This window comes from Marmota marmota, unplaced genomic scaffold (genome assembly GCF_001458135.2).
Source record: "Marmota marmota marmota unplaced genomic scaffold, marMar, whole genome shotgun sequence".
In the NCBI taxonomy this organism is placed as follows: Eukaryota; Metazoa; Chordata; class Mammalia; order Rodentia; family Sciuridae; genus Marmota; species Marmota marmota.
This window is the reverse complement of record NW_025999900.1, coordinates 15,483,088-15,504,183: the sequence shown is the minus strand read 5'-3', so window position 1 is coordinate 15,504,183 and position 21,096 is coordinate 15,483,088. Positions and strand designations below refer to the sequence as shown.

The window sequence follows — 21,096 nt, the reverse complement described above, 5'->3', positions numbered from 1 at the left end:
TCCAAATGCATATTTTCCATATATGTTTCAATGATTTTTAATGCCTTTCTTGCTTCAGGCGTTAACATTCGGGGTGAATTTGGATCTGATGGACCTTTTAGGATATCAAATAAAGGTCCCAACTCTCCTGTTGGTATACCTAAATAAGGCCTTATCCAATTTATGTCTCCTAATAACTTTTGAAAGTCATTAAGTGATTTGAGTTGATCTACTCGTATTTGAATTTTTGGTGGACGGACCATGGTTGAGGATAATAGAACTCCTAAATAATTAATTGGAAAATTTAATTGTACTTTATCTATTGCTATCTCTAGATTATAATTTTTTAATAAGTTTGTAAGTGTGGCATAACATTCTAGCAATGTGTTTTTATCTTTGTGTGCTAATAATACATCATCCATATAGTGAAATATTTGTAGTTCAGGATTTTGATTTCTAAGTGGCTGGATTACTTTGTTAACATAAATTTGACACATAGTTGGGCTGTTAGCCATCCCTTGAGGGAGTACTTTCCATTCATATCTCTGATCAGGACCTTCATGATTCAGTGCAGGGATAGTAAATGCAAAACGTGGACTATCCTCAGGATGAATTGGAATTGAAAAAAAACAATCTTTAATATCTATAACTAAAACATACCAGGTTTTTGGCAAAGCAGACAATTGAGGAATCCCTGATTGAGCAGGTCCCATAATAACCATCTCATTATTAATGGCTCTTAAATCTTGCAATAATCTCCATTTACCAGATTTCTTTTTGATGACAAAAATGGGAGTATTATGGGGAGATACAGAAGGTTGTATATGTCCTTCTGCTAATTGTTGTTTGACCAGGTCATGGGCTGCTTGTATCTTTTCTTTAGTCAGGGGCCACTGAGGAACCCATACTGGTCTTTCTGATTTCCAAGTAATTTTTATTGTCTCAGTGGCCCTTTCTGAAAATCCAACCCATGTCTGTCTGTTCCTTGATCTATTTGTATTGGTGCTGCTATACCTTGTTCTTGTTTTTCTAATCTTTTTCCTTTCCTAAAACCTTGTCTAGTCATAATAGTGGGTGCATTTTGGTTGATGTTATTTGTTAATGTCAAACCTAATTGATCTAGGACATCTCGTCCCCATAAATTTACGGGAAGATGATCCAATACATATGGCTGTATAGTTCCTTCACATCCTTCAGGATCCTTCCAATCTAATACCATTGCACTTCTATGGGGATTAGTCACCACTCCTAGACCTCAAAGCATTTAAGTGGCTTGTTGTAATGGCCAATGTTTTGGCCATTCTTGATGAGAGATGATGCTAAGGTCTGCACCTGTATCCAATAGCCCATTAAATTCATGTCCTTGAATATTTAGTTTTAGCATGGGGTGAGAATCTAAATTTAAAGAAAGCATAGCCCAATCTACACCTGTGGAGCCTAATCCCTTGGAACCTCTTTCTACAGTACAACTGGAAAATTTATCATGTAGGCTGGGTATTATTAGTAAATGTGCTATTCTATCGCCTGGTGAAATTACTGATATACCCTTTGGAGAACTGGCTATAATTTTTATTTCACCTTCATAATTGGGATCAATTACCCCAGGACTTATCATAAGTCCTTTTAGAGTAGAAGAGCTACGTCCCAATAATAAGCCTACTGTTCCTTTGGGAAGAGGTCCTTTTACCCCTGTGGGAATGATTTGAACTCCCATCTCTGGAGTTAGTACTGACCTGGCGGATCATAGTTAAAGGGACAAACAAGCTCTTTCAGGCCCATTTTGCAGGGACACTAAATCCCATTCATGAAGATGAACACTCATAACCTAATTACATCTCAGGGGCACCACCTATTAATATCATCACCATGGGAACAGATTTCAACATACGAATTTTAGGAAGACATATGCATAATGCAAACCATAGCAGAAGCTACCTCTCAATAACATTTACTATGAATCAGGCATTATTCTAGACACAAAGGTAAAATAATTGGCTTAAGATCTCTTAGCTAGTGAGTAGCAGACTGATTTGAACCTAGGTAGAATGGATCCAGAGTTGGTGCTCTTAATCAGTACACTGTCAAATAATGACCTCTTCATTACAACACTTTGAGAAATTGGCAAAGGGTTGATTAACAAGGTGAATTTGTCATATTACTTGATAAAAGCTAAAACTTTAAGTGTACTGGAGGGCAAAATCTGGCAAGGAAAATAACTTGAACAACAAGAATAAGATAATTGACCACTGAGCCTTAGAGCAAAATATAACATGTTAGTACTGTAATACTGAATAAACAAACATAATATAAGAGTAGTCTTATTTAATGGCTGAAGTTGGCTCCCTCTATAGTCTAAGGAAATACATAGGAGGTCACAGTGTTTCCTTTTATGGAGTTCATGTATTCAGCTGTCTTTCATCCTCAGTCACAGACCTGTCCCGTTGTCTGATTTGGGCGGGCCTTTGCCCACACTCTAATTTAACATTTGCAGTCCTCTCTAATCTGATATTTCTGTGTTGTCCACATGTAGAGTTTGTTAGTGACATTAAATAGCAAAAGTTCCTCCCCGCATCATGAATTTTCAATCCATGCTCCTATATCTCATTTCAAAGATAAATAGACCAGTTTGGTTGGAAGAATGGTTTTTGTAGTATAGTTTTTGGGAAGAAAAGATTACAAGAGTGAAGTAGAGGCTAGATTGGAAATCCTTGAATACCAGGCTAAAGAGTTTTGTGTAGTGTTTTGATAGTGATGTGAGATTGCAGGAGGGATGTTTTTGTTTTTGTTTTCTCCCAAGGAGGTGGGATGCTGTTTAAAATCAGTGCTTCAGGAAAATCAATCTCAACCACTGTGAATATTTTGTAAAAGAATCTAGAGATTGAAGATTAGAAGACCCATTAGACACTTAGTACACTGATTAAGATGTGAGGTGTTGAGTTTTAAGAGGATTAGTAAAGTGTCTCGATTAGACTAAAAAGGGATGGATGCAAAAGACATTTCAAAGGCTACTAGTGATTGTAAGGAAAAAAGGGAAAGAAAAGAGGGCTAGCTATATATTTGATGACTAAATGCATCATAGATTCATGAATATTCATGGAAAGGTCTCAAAGCAAGAAGTTAATTTAGGGGGAATATAAATTCATGGTGAAGAAAAAAATATTCCAGTTGAGTTAAATACTAGTACTCTTCAAGAGACATGAGAACTAGAGATGCAGCTTCTGGAAGAAATGCGCTGAGAAGTAATTGCTGAAACTGAAAATGGATATGCTCTCTAATTAATGATATGTGGAGTAAGACAAAATGATTAAGACCAAATCTTGGTATACATCCTCATTTAGGGAATACCTACAGGAAATCACCAAAATTGGCAAAGAGAAGGTGGTCCTGAGAACTGAAAGAGAACCAAGAAAGAACAAGGTTCTCCAAATAAAGTGGCAAGAAAGTTTCAAGGAGTGATCAGTACTATTAAATGCATCTCAGAGTATGAAGAAAATAAAAACAGAAAAAGAAGACTTGTTCTTATATATTACATCCTATTGTTTGTAAAATAGATACTTTTAATAATATTGTTTTTTAGTGTCTTGTAAAGTCTTCTGAGTATAGAAGGTTTTATATGCTTACATAGAGAACTTGGAAAATTCAAAGGGCTCTAAGAAAAAATTAAAATTTTTCCATAATCCCACTACTAAGAGAGATCTGCTGTCAATATTTTATTACTTGTGTTTCCAGTATTGTTTCAATTTATATATACAGGTATAGATTATTTTTTCCATACGTGAAAGTCTCCCTTTTTCCACTTACTTTGTAGTATACATTTTATACTACAGAGCCATAGTACAGAAACCACATGATATTGTCACCAAACCAGACATGTAGACTAACGGTATAGAATAGAAGACACAGAAACAAACCCTCATAAATATTTAAATTACACTAGACAAAGGCACCAAAAACATACATTGGAGAAAAGATAGCCTCTTCAACAGATGGTGCTAGGAAAACTGGAAATTCATATATAAAAAATAAAATTAAACCCCTATTTGTCACCCTGCGTGAAACTCAACTCAAAGTGGATCAAAGATTTAGGCACCAGAACAGAGACCCTGCACCTAATAGAAGAAAAAGTAGGCCCAAATCTACCATGTTGGCTTAGGAACTGACTTCATTAACAAGACTCCTAAAGGGGCTGGAGATGTGGCTCAAGCGGTAGCACGCTCGCCTGGCATGCGTGTGTCCCGGGTTCGATCCTCAGCACCGCATACAAACAAAGATGTTGTGTCCGCCGAGAACTAAAAAATAAATATTAAAAATTCTCTCTCTCTCTCTCTTTAAAAAAAAAAAAGAACATTAAAAAAAAAACAAGACTCCTAAAGCGCAAGAAGTAAAATCAAGAATCAATAAATGGATGGATTCAAACTAAAAAAGCTTCTTCTCAGCAAAGGAAACAATAATGTGAAGAGAGAGCCTATAGAATGTGAGAAAATCTTTACCACATGCACCTCAGAGCATTAATCTCCAGGATATATAAGGAACTCAAAAAAATCTTAAAACTGGGGTTGGGGATTTGGCTCAAGTGGTAGCACGCTCACCTGGCATGCATGAGACACTGGGTTTGATCCTCAGCACCACATTAAAAAAAGTAAAATAAAGGTATAAAAAAAAGACAAATAACCCAATCAATAAATGGGCAAAAGAGCTGAACAGGCACTTCACAGAAGAAGAAATACAGTCGATCAACAAATATATGAAAAAATGTTCATCTCTAGCAATCAGAGAAATACAAATCAAAACTTAGCTGGGCTTGGTGGCGAATGCCTGTAATCCCCAGGAGCTTGGAAGGCTGAGCAAGGAGGATCGAGAATTCAAAGCCAGCCTTGGCAACAGCAAGGTACTAGGTAACTCAGTGAAACCCTGTCTCTAAATAAAATGTAAAATAGGACTGGGGATGTGGCTCAGTGGTCAAGCACCCATGAGTTCAATCCCCAATACACCCCCCCCCCCCAAATAAAAAAGAATACAAGCAACAATAAATGACGATGAAGATATCAGGGAAGGTACACTCATACATTACTGGTGGGACTGCAAATTGGTGTGACCATTATGGAAAGCAGTATGGAGATTCCTCAGGAAACTTTGACCCAGCTATCCCACTCCTTGGTTTATACCCAAAGGACTTAAAAATCAGCATACTACAGTTACGCAGCCACATCAATGTTTATAGCAGCTCAACTCACAATAGCTAAACTATGGAATCAACCCAGGTGCCCTTCAATAGATGCATGGATAAAGAAAATGTGGTATATATATTCAATGTGGTATAGAATATTACTCAACTTTAAAGAAGAATGAAATTATGGCATTTGCCAGTAAATGGATGGAGCGATAGAGGTAGAGAATATCATGCTAAGCAAAATAAGCCAGTCTCAAAAAAAAAAAAATGGAATATTTTCTCTGATATGCAGATGCTAATTCACACTAAATGGGGCAGTTAGGGAAGAATAGAGGTACTCTGGATTAGACAGGGGAGTGAAGAGAGGGGAGGGATGGGGAGGTATGAAAAATAGTAGAATGAATCTGACATTATTACTCTGTGTGCATATATGATTACACAACTGGTGTGATTCTACATCATGTACAACCAGAAGAATGAGAAGTTATACTCCATTTATGTATGATGTGTCAAAATGCATTCTGCTATCAATGTCCATGTTGTTTCCAATAAGTAGTAATTCAATTTTCTTTTTAAATTTTTTGAACTGCCTGAAGAATTTGAAAAACTTTTTTTTAGTGCTTGTAAAACTTAAGAACATTATGTTAAATGAAATAAGCCCAACTCAGAGAAACAAGTACCACATGTTCTCACATGTGTAGAAGTTAAAAAAAAAAAAAGTCATTCTGAATGTGTAGTAGGCTGGGAAGACTGGGAAGATAAAGAGAGACTAGATTTGATTAGTGCACACTGTATGCATGGGTTGAAATATCACAGCAAACACCATTGATGTGCATAATTATTTACACATTAATTAAAAAATATTTTTAAAAATGAACTACTCAAAAGCATATCTACTCTCAGTGTTAAGGCTGCTTATTTCAGAGCTAACAACAAACAGAATGTTTAATAACAGAAAATTTAGAAGGTATGGTAAAAACACCTTTCATTCTTATTTCATATTTGATCTATTTAATCAGTAATATTTTGATAGATTTTAAAAGTTGGACATCAGAATGAAGCAAGTTTAGAGTTTGACATTTGACATTAATGCTTTTAGACATTTAAGAGAGTCATCTTTATTAACGGGAAAATAATCTAGATAATAAAATTACAGGGAGACAAAATGTATACCAAGTAATGGACATGCTTTATTAATTTATTAAGGGCACTGTTAAAAGCTTTTTTAAAATGATAAGAGTCATATATACTCAATTCTATGTTGATAGACATTTGTCACAGTTTTTCACTATTATAAACAATCTTTTAATGAATATTGGTATACAGATATTCCTCTATATTTCCCTAAAACAAAAATCTTAAAAATTTAAACAGTAGTAGTATTCAAGTGCCTAAAAAACTTTCAAAGTTTTTTTTCAAATGGATGTATTTTTAATTTTACCATATTTCATTGCTATCTGCTACTCGCAAAGTTCACAAAGAAGCACATTTACAAGGATTTTAGTTCACTGTATGTCTAGATTTGATTGTTTCTGTAATTTCCAGGTACATATATAGATAGTATAATTTTTCAGTTTACTCACTTTTCCGAATGTTTTGTAGCCATGTTGAATGTGAAATGATCCAGAATAATGGGGATTGTCAGTGTGAAGAATTCTGAACACTTGAAACACGTGCTCTTTAATTGTGATTAGATATAACTTCAAAATTGTATCCTGGGACTTTTGTACCTTAAACATCATATGGGGTTTATAAGAAAGGACTTGGAAACCACAAGGTTTCCACAAAGACATATATAAAGAATTATATTGGTTTTTTTTATTTGCTTCTGTGGTGCTGGAGATTGAACCCAGGGCCTCATGTATGCTAAGGACATACTCTATCACTGAACTACACCTTTTAGCCCCTATGTACTTGTTTTTCACCCAAGAGACTTAGAAGAAACTTTCGTAAAGGAACCATGAATAGGTTACCATGTCATTTTTATTACATTTGGTCTACAGAATATGGATAATGAATTTGCTTCAGTGAGAACAGTATAATGGATGCTTGCTTGTTCAGTGACCTTCAGTTTGGCATTTATTGTTTAATGCTCTCAGATGGCATAGTTTAAAAGATTATGCTGCAGAATGAGGTAACTCCATTCTTCATTCAAGTTGTCATTTCACCTTTTTCATCATTTGTGTTCTCTCCTTTCTAGTTGCCAGATACATACTATATGAAAGTAAAGTACAGAAAAGCATTGAAGTGAAGTAGAAAGAAAGAGAAAAAAATTAGCTTTTCTATCCTAGAAAGAAAAGTATTATTATATTACACTGTATATCGATGTTTATTTCTATCACTGTATATTTGATAATATTTTTATTATCTGAATTTCATTGTTGGGTTTAAGTTGTTTTGTCATATTTTTAAATACATATTTGCTAATTTGTTATTCTGTTCTCATAGTTTTCAGCATATGATCTCATCCCATCTCCAAAATTAAAGCCCTCCCAAGGAATGCCAGTCAATGATGATTTATGTTTTAGCAGAAAAAGAGTATCAAGAAACTTGTTTCAGAATAGTCGGGATTTTAACTCAGATTCCCTTCCTGTGTGTGCTGCTGGTAAGTAAAAGTTGCAGGTGATGAACATATTCAAGTTAAAGACTTCTTTAAAATTCATAGTCCATTTGAGGAGTCAAAGAACTTATAATCTAATAGGAAATTCAGATTCAATAAATATTTATTAAAAATCTGATAAAAATGTTCATTTTGAAATTATTGTTTTGGGCTGGGGATATAGCTCATATGGCATAGTGCTTGCCTCATATGCACAAGGCCATGGAAGAAAGAAAGAAAGAAATTATTGTTCATGAGACCATGAAAGGTTTGTTACTGAATTCTGTTAAGTAACAAAGTAAGACAATATTCACTTAATGAAACATTCACATTTATTGAGTTCTTCTATGTGAGGGACTTTCTAAGTACCAGCGATAGAGCAGTCAACAGGAGAGGAGAAACTTTCTACCTAATAAAGTTGTCATTCTAAATGGAAGACTTGGTAGATTAGATGATGATATATGCTGGATAAAAATAAAACAGAGGGCTGGAATTGAAATTCAGTGGTAGAGCGCTTGCCTAGTGTGTGTGAGGAACTGGGTTTAATCCTCAACACCACATAAAAATAAATAAATAAAGATATTGTGTCTGTCTACAACCAAAAAAAAAAAAAATTAAAAAATAAAATAAATTAAATAAAACAGAGAAGTGGAATATGGGCTACTGTTTTAAGTAATACAGTGAAAGATAGCCATATTCAGATGAGAATATTTGGGGCAAGCTAATAGATACCAAGAGAGAAGAGTAAATAATTTCAGGAAGAGAGAACAGTTAGTGCAGAGTAACTGCATAAGAACATACATGGGACATGCATGAGAAAGATAAAAGAGGCTAGTATGCCTGGAATGAAATGAGTAAGAGGAAGAGAAGTAAAAAATTAAAGAAATAATAGAGGTCCTTAAATATAAGAACCACTGAGCTATTGAATGAACTTTAGCTTTTACTCTGAATGAGAGGTATTTTAAAGAAAGAAGTGACATCAGTTGCTTTTTTGTTTTCCAAGCTCATTTTGGATCTCATATTTAAAATAAATGTAATGAGGACACAGGCAAAAATGGAGAACTGATTAAGATTCTCTTGTCATGATCCTGGTTAGAGTTGATGGAAACTTTCACCAGAACTAAAATAGCAATGAACATAGTGAAAGGTGATTAGATTCTAATTATATGTCAGAGGTAAAGTTGACATGATTTGCTGGTAGATTGGATATTGAGTGTGAGGAAGAAGAGTCAAAATGCTTTAAGAATGTTCTACTAGAGCAACTGGAAAGATGTTTAATTGCCTAAGTGTTACAGAAAGTAAATATTGCTATGGTAGTTCAGAGGACATGGTCATTGCCATGGGCTATAAAAGAAGGAAAAGTCATTTATGATTCATGTGGTACAAGCAGTTAGAAGGGAACTATGAGGGACATGAATATTTATATTAGGAATGGACTTGATATTCTGAGAGTTGTATCAAGGCAAGATTCATTTTAGATGATGAAAGATAAATTGGGACACAAGGAACCCTTGAATGCTCAAAAATTTGAACTTATATTTGTAACATTTATATTTATTTTGAACTTATATTTGTAAGCCTTAAGGAGCAATAGAGATTTTCTTTTATTATTAAGAAAAAGAAGCTAGAGTGACAAGGTTGTAAGGAATAAAATCAGGAAAATATGATATTTTGATATAAAAGATAAGGAGAATAGAGAAGAATTTCAAAATTTAGTCTTCAGATAAAAATGAGACATTAGGGTAATCACACTGCTATGATTTTTCCTGTGTATGTTAATAAGCTTGTATTCTTTTTTCTTTCTTTTTTTTTTCTTTTTAATGTTTTGTAGTTATAGATGGACAGAATGCTTTATTTTGTTATGTGGTGCTAAGGGGTGAACCCAGTGCCTCACATGTGCTAGGCAAGCACTCTGCCACTGAGCCACAACCCCCGCCCTTGTATTCTTTTTTCTATGAAACAAACAAACAAACAAAAATGGAAATGTGATGACAAAAATGATACCAGTGGGAAGGTAAAACGGTTTAGAAGGTAAAAATATTTATTCAATATCCAAGTTCTATCAGTTTTGGAAATTTTGGACAAAGTTTGGATATGGTATTATTTCTTCTAGGACAATTTATAGACCTTAATGCAATACAGTTCCATAGTATTTTCAAGCAGAAATAAAATGTCTGGATGAGCTTAGGATGTGTTATGTTAAGAAAGAAAGTAGAAGAGTTCTGTGGTAGGAACTTTTTGGGGTAGTAAGCATCCTTAAGATACCAGGAAGAAGGGGAGCCAGGTCTGGAGAAACATTCCATGGTGAGAAAAGGGAGAGAGTAGAAAGAAATTGCCTTTGTGTATTTTCTTCAAAATACCTTTCCTTTCCTTGTTCTTTACCAGTTTGTATTCAGTCCTTTTAAACCCCTGCCATTTCTCAGATTTACCCATACCCAAAGCTATCTGACTTTTTTGTTTGCCTGACTTACTGTACTTGTATTACTATTTTTTTTCACCAGTATACACCAACATTTGATGTATTCATGGAATAAAGTTTACTTTTACTTTTGTGTTTTTTCCCCACTTTCCTTTAAAAGGTACTACTGGGACTCATCAGACGAATCTTCCTGGGAAATGTGGACAACTTGGATTTTCACAGATATGTGGTAAAACTGGCAGTGTGGATTCTGATTTACAGTTCCTGGGGACAACTAACAGTTATCCAGATAAAGGTATAAGTTCAGATTTATTTGGAAACAAATGATTTATAACTATTTGGAATGATTTCCAACATTAGCTTATGTTACTTTGTGTAATTTTAATCATCACAATAAAAATGTATGTTATATTTTAATAACATTTTTTAATAATACTTATCTAAAATGTTAGCGTTTGTAATCTCGTTATAAATGTGACTGATTAAAATTAAAAGCTTAGGCTGGGCACGGTGGTACATGCCTGTAATCCCAGCAGCTCGGAAGGCTGATACAGGAGGATCGTGAGTTCAAAGCCAACCTCAGCAAAAGCAAGGCGCTAAGCAACTCAGTGAGACCCTGTCTCTAAATAATAAAATACAAAATAGGGCTGGGAATGTGGCTCAATGGTCAAATGCTTCTGAGTTCAACCCCCAGTACTCAAAAATAAAAAATAAAAATAAATAAAAAGAAACTTATAATGGAAATGAGCAAGTATCTGAAAATAACACTATTTATTAAATAATACTGTATGAAGACAATTTTTCCACAACAGCTTTAAAATTTAAGGTTATTAGAAATGATTATGTGTACTGTTTGGAATTCTAACTTCCTAACAAGCTATTATTTCAACAAAGAAGCAAGATACAGAAGAAAAGGAAGGGTTTGAGACTGGTTGTGTCAGCCACATGAATTTTGAGATTTAATATATTTTAAAATTTCTTGCTAATTATTAACAATTATTCTGTAGAGGTAGGATCAAATTAAATATTTCTAGAAATCTTTTTTTCCTTTTTGGGGTGATTGGGAATCTATTAAGACCTACACATATGTTGCATAAGGTCTCTACCATTTACCTGTTACCCTCAATCCTCAATCCCCATACCCCGGTACTAGGAATTTTACCCAAGGGTACTCTACCATTGAGCCCTTTTTACTTTATAGCTTTGAGATTGGGTCTTGCTAAGTTGCCCAAGTTGGCCTTGAACTTGCTGTCCTCCTGCATCAGCCTCCCAAGTAGCTGGAATTAAAGGCATGCACCACTGTGCCCAGCTGAAAATATCTTAATTTTTTCGGGGGGTGAGCGATATCAAGGATTGAATTTGGGACAACAAACCACTGAGCAACATCCCCAGCCCTATTGTTTGTATTTTTATTTAGAAACAGGGTCTTACTGAGTTGCTTAGCACCTCACCATTGCTGAGGCTGGCTTTGAACTCATAATCCTCTCGTCTCAGCCTCCCCAGCCACTGGGAATTACAGGCGTGCACCACCACGACAACTGAAATATTTTAATTTTTATTGAAACATAGCAATATGTTTCTATATTTGTTATGGAAAAGAAACGATCATTTGAAATCAATAAAGAAGATTTAGTTAATAAAGGACTTACATTTTAGCTATGTTTCTCACCACCTACCCAAAAGAGCTATATGACTTCTTAAATTTTTTCTTTGTGGTGTTAATTCACAAAATAATAATTTAGTTCATCTTTCTTAATGATATGAGTATTTTCTAAATCTGACTATGAAATATTTCTGAGTCTCCTGATTAGTAGAAGCCAAGAAGATTCACTGTGTTGCTTATCTGTTCCTGTTTAGGCCATCCCTGAATGATACATTACCATTACCTCTGAAAATACCTCCACTCTTAGTATATTTTCAGATCTGTGTAATGGCTCTGGTTCTCTGTAACCTCTCAGAATATATATTAGAGCAGGAAGTATAAAGGGATATCCTGTTCTTCTAAGTGTAATAGAATTTAACTTAATAGTTGGCTATATATTAAAAATTCTCTCAGGTCTGCATCATCTCAACTTACGTTCCTCATAGGATCTCTGAAGGACTTGGGGAATGGATGTCAAATCATATACATGTTCTCATCCCAGTTTTAAATGTTGTAGTGCTCCCAATATTGGTGTATGTTGCATGGTATTGAATCTATTTATATACATAAAAAATATCTAAGCCAGGGCCTTAGCACATGCCCGTAATCCCAGTGGCTCAGGAGGCAGAGACAGGAGGATCATGAGTTCAAAGCCAGTTTCAGCAACAGCGAGTTACTAAGCAACTCAGTGAGACCCTGCCTCTAAATAAAATACAAAATAGGGCTAAGGATGTGACTCAGTGGCCTATCCCCAGTACCACCCCCCCTGCAAAAAAAAAAAACAAAACAAAACTGATGTTTGATTTCTTTGTGAGAAATATTTTTAAATCTCCTAAAATGTATAATAAAACACTGCTTCAAAAGCATCAGAACCTCTTAATAAAGCACTGTAATTGAAATCAGGAAACTGAAATTTTTTATTTTATATGTTAATCTGTAACTACCTAAGTCTGCATTTCCACCCAAATAAGATTTCGTGATGGAAGGAGAGGTCTTAACCATGTCATATGTGAATTAAAAGTTGAGAATGATATATCTTGATATAGGTTTTCAAAATTATTTGTTTCATTTACAGTATACAGTATAAAGCTAGGTCTCTGTCATGTAAAATCATTTTTAAAACATTAAAGGAAAATTTAAGGGAACCCATAAAAGATTACAAATAGAAGTTTGGTTTACTTGAAGAACAAAAAGAAAATACTAATAAAAGGGAAGAAAAAGTAATAAAGAACATAATAAAGAACACAAAAGAGGGGCTGGGGATATAGCTTAGTCGGTACAGTGCTTGCCTTGCATGTACAAGGCCCTGGGTTCAATCCCTAGCACCACACACACACACACACAAAAAAAAGATGGTAGAGGTCTGGGCCTATAGCTCAGTGGTAAAGCACTTGATTAACATGTGTGAGGCACTGAGTTTGATTCTTAGCACCACATTTAAATAAATGAATGATAAAATAAAAGATGGTAGAATTAAAACCAAACATATTAATAATTCTGTAAATATAAATAGATAGGATTAATTATTTTAATTATGGAGATTCGATTATTTGTTTATTTGTTTGTTTGTTGTGCTGCTATAGATTGAACCCAGGGGTATTTTACCACTGAGATACATCCCTAATCCTTTTTAGTTTTTATTTTGGGACAGGGTCTTGCTAAGTTGCCCAGGCTAACCTCAAACTTGTGATTCTTCTGCTTCACCCTCCCAAATTGCTGGGATTACAGGTGTGCACCACCACGCATGGCTAGATTTTTACCTTTTATTGAAATGCCATTTTTAAGAGCCACATCTAAAATACATCAGAATAGACTGGGGAAATGTAAAGCATGGAAAAGATATTCAAAGAAAAGCAGGTATAAATTTGTTGTTGATAGGGAGACTATGCACACTAAACCTAAAACCATTTTTAGCACTAGAATATCCTTTTAATGAGAAAAAGAACAATTCCTTAAGAAGATGAAACTTTTCTGTGTGTGTGTGTATGTGATATATACATATGTATATGTGTATATGTATATATAATTTGACAAGAAGAAAATTAATATGCAAAGGTTAGATAATTGTTTTAAAAAATTTTTAGTTATAGGTGGACACAATGTCTTTATTTTACTTTATGTGGTGCTGAGGATCAAACCCAGTGCCTCACACATGCTAGGCAAGTGCTCTACCCCTGAGCCACAACCCCAGCCCCAAAGGTTAGACAATTTTAATAGCATAAGGAAATTTGATATTAGAAGATACAAAATAGTTGAACACAAATTAAGTTAGATCTTTACCTCACACCATATAAAAATACAAATACCAGATGGGTTGAAAATCTTAATGAAAAAAGAAAAAAAACTTTAAACTCTGAGATGTGAATGCATAAATAACATATTTTCTTTTTCTTTGTTACAGTATATGCTAGCCTAAATTTTGGCAGTAAGACCCTGCAAACATTTGGTAGTCAAACAGAGCGTACTTCATCATACTCTAGTCCAAATCCAAGTCCAGGAGCCTTCATCCTTCCATCCTATCCTCTCTCATCACCTCGAACTAGTCCAAAGCATACATCTCCTCTTACTGTATCTCCAAAGAAGTCTCAAGATAATCCTGTTAATTTCTCAAATTCCTGGCCTCTTAAAAGCTTTGAAGGATTATCAAAGCCAAGTCCACAGAAAATATTCATCAGCCAAAAACCATCTGACCCTACAAGTAGAAATGATGGTAAAAATCTGTACTTTGTTCAAATTTATTTGTGTGCTTAAATTAGTACTTGATATAAGGTTGTTAGATCTTTAAAAGCTGATAAATTGTTTTCTCTAAATTAGTCAATATGTAGAAAAATATTTACTAGTGTACTTAAGAAAGATCAAATGTATATAATATAAAATTCAGTTAGAATGATCATATCTTTTCTTATTCTCACTTACAAATTTTTTTTCAAAACCAGGCTATTAATAACAAATAATGTATATTGCCTCAAAGCCTACTAATAAATTTTAGCATTACAAATATAAAATATCATGCATATTATTCACTGTAATTAATGTCATTCATTTTTCAACATTTATTGAATGCTTATAAAATACACTAAAATTATTTTGAATAGTGGTTTTCTTTTAATTGTTAGAAACCAAAACTTTTTTTAGTATTATCCCATTCCAAAATCTTGAAATTAGCATATCAATTCATTCAAGACAAATCTAATCTCAAAAAGTTCTACATGCGGGACTTGGGTTGTGGCTCAGTGAGAGCACTTGCCGGCCATGTGTGAGGTCCTGGGTTCGATCCTCAGCACCACATATAAATAAATAAAGTGAAAAAATCCACTGGCAACTAAAAAATATTAAAACAAACAAAAAAAAAAGAGTTCTACATGCTTTTCTGTCTCAAGCCACTGAGGTAAGATGATCTACCTTTAACCCCATAACACTAATGTTCCAGTTTATAACCATAGTTGGTTTATTGCATATTCAGTCAATTGTATCACTTTTTCTTAACACTCAACCTTCATAGCCTTCTATTAATTTCTTTGTCTTCTCTGTAAGATCAAATATTATATTAAAAGTATGTTTAATAAGCCAGGCATGGGGCTGGGGTTGTGGCTCAGCGGTAGAGCGCTCACCTCACATGTGCGAGACCCTGGGTTCGATCCTCAGCACCACATAAAAATAAATAAGTGAAATAAAGGTATTGTGTCCAACTACAACTAAAAAATAAATATTTTTTAAGAAATGAATAAATAAGCCAGGCATGGTGGTGCATGCCTGTAATCCCAACAGCTTAGGAGGCTGAGACAGGAGGATTGCAAGTTCAAAGCCAACCTCAGTAACTTATCAAGGCAATTTAGCAACACCCTGTCTCAAAATAAAATATAAAAAGGGCTGGAGATGTGTCTCAGAGGTGAAGCACCCCTGGGTTCAATTGCCAGTACCAAAAAAAAAAGTATGTTTAATAGATCAAATATATGTATGTAAAATTCAGTTGAAATAATCATTTCTTTTATCTTTTTAAATAAATTTTTTAGTTGTAGATGGATACAATACCTTTGTTTGATAACTTTTTTTTTTATGTGGTGTTGGGGATCAAACCCAGTGCCTCACGCATGCTAGGCAAGTGCTGTACCACTGAGCCACAACCCCAACCCTCATTTCTTTTCTTCTATTGCCATTTCAAAATTCTTTTTCAGAACCAGGCAAATAATAGTGGTTTATAATGAACATGAACAGTATATGTTGCCTAACTTTGGGCTTATGGTGTAGCTCACTGTACAGCATTTGTATAGCTTGTGGGAGGCCTTGAATTTGATCCCGAACAACACTGCTGAATCTTTATATAGCTTATTCTCCCCAATGCCCAGTATTACTGATTTATAGACACTAATCATTCAGATATTGCTTATATAATTATATCATACCAAAAAAGCAGCCCTTCTAGCTTATTTTGGACTTGATCATAACAAATACTAGTCATGATGATTTCTGTGATGATAAATAACAATTTAACTTGGTATATGTAACATTTTTATGTAATAAAAAATTTCAGGTGGCTCATTTTTGTTATATTCATAAGGGACACTGATACTTTTATTTCATCTCATTTTATTTATTTTGATTCCATCCATTTACTGACAAATTCCATAATTTCATTCTTTAGAGCTGAGTATCCATTCATCCGTTGAAGGGCACCTAGGTTGGTTCCATAGCTTGGCTATTGTGAATTGAACTGCTATAAACATTAGTGTGGCTGTGTTACTGTAGTCTGCTGATTTTTTTAAAAAATATTTTTTTAGATGTTGATGGACCTTTTTTTATAATTATTGTTTTTATATGCATTGCTGAGAATCAAATCCAGAATCAAATCAAATCCACATGGTAGGCAAGTGCTCTACCACTGGGCCACAACCCTAGTGCTGTAGTATGCTGATTTTAAGTCCTTTGGGTATAAACCAAGGAGTGGGATAGCTGGGACAAATGGTGATGTGCCTTTTTATTTTTAAACGCTGTATTCCAGATATTTGTGACTATGATGCCTTTTTGTTTCTGGAAAAAAATAAAATACATACTTTTCATGCAGGAGAAAATTCTCAAGAAAAACCTAATCCAGTTCAATTTATACCTGCCTTGGTGAGATCACCATCTTTCCGACGAGGCCTAAATGGGACGAAGCCTGTCCCTCCCATACCAAGAGGAATAAACCTTTTGCCTGATAAAGCTGATTTAAGCACAGTGGGACATAAAAAGAAGGAACCTGATGACATCTGGAAGAATGAGAAAGACAGTCTTACAATTGATCTTTCGGAATTGAATTTCAGGGATAAAGATTTGGATCAAGAAGAGGTTAGAGCCATATATCATTTTCAATAATTTAAAAAATTTATAATTTCTGTAATGTTATAGTTGCAGGAAAAATATCAGGTACTTTTTTATCCCATATTTATTTTCTTATTTGTAAAAATATTTCATTACTGAAAATGTGAGAATACAGTGAATTATTAGGAAGAAAATTCATTACACTAGACTACCTCCCAGAATAATTTACTGTTCATACTACTGTATTTCCTACCAAGTACTTTTTCTATGCATACATTACTCCTTTTGCATTAAAATTATGAATAATTACATAGAAATATGTTATTGCACTGGTTATTCTCAATGAACAATTTTTCATATTTCTTTCCTGTTTTTTGAATGAGTAAAATATAAAATATTTCCCTTCACAATCTAATTTCTCCCTCTTCTTCATCAGAGGGAATTACTATTACCATTAATTCATATTTTATGCATTGCTTTAGGGTTTTTTTGTTTGTTTCTTTAATGCTTTTTTAGTTGTAGATGGACACAATACCTTTATTTTTTATTTGTTTTATTTTTATGTGGTGCCAGAGATCGAACCCAATGCCTCACACATAATAGGCAAGTGCTCTACCACAACTCGGGCCCCATCACTGTAGTTTTTATTTATTTATGGTATATTTATGCAATTAATTTTGTCCTATTACTAGTCTTTGGCTATTGCAAACAATATTGCAGTGGACATTCTTGAGCCTCAACTTTGTGCATATGCACAAATTTTTTTATCATTAAATTGAGATTATATTGTATAATCACTTTTTTAAAAACATTTTTTAGTTGTTGATAGACCTTTACTTTTTTATTTATTTATATGTGGTGCTGAGAATCAAACCTATATAAACTCCAGATTCATTACATTATGGTTTGTTTGTTTGTTTTTCCCACTGTTCTGCACTGCCATAAGTCCGTTAAGATATTTGTTGAACCTGACTTTCAAGTGTGAAAACTTAATAAATTTATAGACATTTTCATTACTTGAAGGCAAATATTTTCATTAAATGTTTAACCTTATGAATTAAAATATAAAAGCAGTTACATACTTCTGTATTCCTTAATTGGTTCAGAGTTCTATTCCCATCCTTAATGTGTTAGTTTCTCATTGTTTCAACCCTACATTTCTAAAAATGTTAGCTTTAGAAGTTATATATCATGATTTGTTCTCTAAACTCTTAACACTTATTAGCTACATATAAACATCATACTTTAGAAAACTGCTTACTTGGGCTGGGGATGTGGCTCAAGCGGTAGCATGCTCGCCTGGCATGCGTGCGGCCCGGGTTCGATCCTCAGCACCACATACAAAACAAAGATGTTGTGTCCGCCGAAAACTAAAAAATAAAGATTAAAAAATTCTCTCTCTCTCTTAAAAAAAAAAAAAAAAAAAGAAAGAAAGAAAAGAAAATTGCTTACTTTTTGTTAACCTTCTGGAACTTGTAAGTAGCTACATCAGCATACCAGTTAGCTAAGATTAACTATACCTCTCTGACTTTAACTCAGATATCTACCATCTGATTCAGTGATTTATTAAGTAATTGAATTAATGCAGTATATTTAGATTTGTGCTAGCTACCAAAAATATCATGGTGAATAATAACTGAGATTCTTCCTCACAAGGAGCTTACAACCTAGTAGCATATTTTATTAATATTCAAATGATGAACTCTGTGTTTTTATACTGTGTGCATATGTATTAGCATCCATCTTATTAATATGAGATTGAAGGGCATCTACCTAGGTATAATTAATGGAATTTAAAATTTAAGGATAACTATTACTAATATAAGGGGCTCCTATTAATCTCTTGACGTTAATCAGTTTTGTTTTTTTCCTAGATGCAGAGCTCTCTTAGGTCTCTTCGTAATAGTGCAGCTAAGAAAAGAGCAAAACTGACTGGCAGCACTTCTGACATTGAAAGCCCTGATTCTGCAATGAAGCTTGATTTGAACATGGACTCCCCATCTCGATCTTCCTCTCCAAACATCAGCTCTTACAGTGAAAGTGGAGTTTACAGCCAAGAATCATTGACTTCTTCTCTGTCTACGACTCCCCAGGGAAAGAGAATAATGTACATGTTAAACAGTATTCATCTGTGATTTGTGATCTAGACCCCTAACATTATGTTTGGAAAAAAATTTTAAAATCTTTTTCCTTTCTTGTTTTTAAACTTCTTCTAAAATCCAGTGGGAAAGTTTACCTTCAGGACTTTCATTTGGAGTGGGGATGAAAAGGAAACACAATTCCAGCTGTAATCTAGAGTACATAAATTAGTATAGGCTCTATTCCCCAAAGCCCCAGTTGTTCTTCCTAACATGTCTTTTTTTTTTTTTTTTTTATGTACACAATAACTTTTATTTATTTTTTTTTATGTGGTGCTGAGGATTGAACCCAGGGCCTTGCACATGCGAGGCGAGTGCTCTACCACTGAGCCACACCCCCAGCCCCATCTTCCTAACATTTATCTTACTATTCTTTTTACTTTAGCTCCCTTCTGGATAATTTTTTTCTTTTGCCAGTTAACGTAAATTACTGTTTTCATTTTAAACTCGGAACCAGTTTCCTCTAATTTGTGGATAAGATCTACCCAGCTGTATCTCACGGTTTTCTTATTTTGTTATTTCCCTTTTCTTATTTCCTCAGGAATTCGTACTATAGTTCCCATAGCCCTCTCAGAAGTCTCCCTGCCTGTAGCATTAGTGCTAGAATTAGTCCTGGATATGCACAAAAACAGTAATTTTTTTTTTTCCAGCATAACAATTGAACCAATTTTTCCATATCATTTCTACAACCTTAAACAGTAATCCTGCCCTGATTTCTGGGCATCTTGGTGATCCTATTGTAAAATTTGAGAGAATGTTTTCTCTTTTTATTTTATACAAAAACCCAGAGTAGAATTGCTACAACATAAGTAGATATATTTTTATATAATACATAATAATTATATAAAATAATATATAATTTTTTTATAGATACATAGGTAGATATATATTTTATGTAAGAAAATGCTAAACAGTTTTCCAAAATTCTCGTTTCACATTCTTAAAACATTGTATTTTCCTTTATTTTCTTTTCATTTTAACCTGAATATTGTTTATATACAGCTATTAGAAGTAAATTTTTTTTTTTTTTAATTTTTTAATACTTATTTATTAGTTTTCGGCGGACACAACATCTTTGTTTGTATGTGGTGCTGAGGATCGAACCCGGGCCGCACGCAAGCCAGGCGAGCGCAATACGGCTTGAGCCACATCCCAGCCCCAGAAGTAAATATTTGAAATTAAATTGAATTAAAATTATTTTTACTTTAGTGAACTGGAGTTCCGACAAATATAGGTAGAGATTGCATAATCAAAGAAGAGGTGTGTTTTAATAACTTTAATACAAACAGATACTATTTTTCAGCAATTCATAGATTAAACTGTATTTTTTTAAGATGTATTTTTTAGTTATTGATGGACCTTTATTTTATTTATTTATTTATATATGGTGCTGAGAATTGAACCCAGTGCCTCACACATGCCAGGCAAGTGCTCAACCACTGAGCCACAACCCCAGCCCCTTAAAGTGTATTTTTATGTCCTATTCTTAGAAACTTGTTTTAACTCATGAATTTCTCCTTCACATTTAAAATTTAAATAGCAACATACTTTGTGCTTAGAATTTTTTTTTCTAAGTGGAAATATTTAGCTTTTAGACCTAAAGTGATTCCTTGATCTTCCATGAAGATGAAATTAAATATTGTGTACTCCTACAGTTGCAACATCATGTAAATAATTTGAAACCTATTTGGGAAGAAAAGTTGACTTTATAAAATGGCAGCATTTAGAATTCAGTATTTCCTACATCATCTCAAAGAATTATTCTCTTTAGATATTGAGTTATGTAAGAAGGGAGTTGACCACATCCTCCTTTATGGACTGAATCCCCACCCCCACCCCACCCCCACTCCC

At 33.9% G+C, this 21,096-nt stretch overlaps 1 protein-coding gene across 4 annotated transcripts in view; it reads left to right on the top strand.

Annotated features, from left to right (window-relative positions):
• Togaram1 (TOG array regulator of axonemal microtubules 1) overlaps nt 1-21,096 on the top strand; it is an 86,128-nt gene that overhangs the window by 24,633 nt on the left and 40,399 nt on the right. For 3 of the 4 annotated variants that reach the window (XM_015491207.2, XM_015491198.2, XM_048798626.1), the window contains exons 2-6: nt 7,598-7,754; nt 10,328-10,462; nt 14,211-14,519; nt 16,872-17,134; nt 18,982-19,214. In XM_015491207.2, coding sequence (XP_015346693.1) covers nt 7,598-7,754; nt 10,328-10,462; nt 14,211-14,519; nt 16,872-17,134; nt 18,982-19,214 — 1,097 coding nt within the window. The remainder of the gene's footprint in view (nt 1-7,597; nt 7,755-10,327; nt 10,463-14,210; nt 14,520-16,871; nt 17,135-18,981; nt 19,215-21,096) is intronic. The other variant, XM_048798627.1, reaches the window with a different exon arrangement.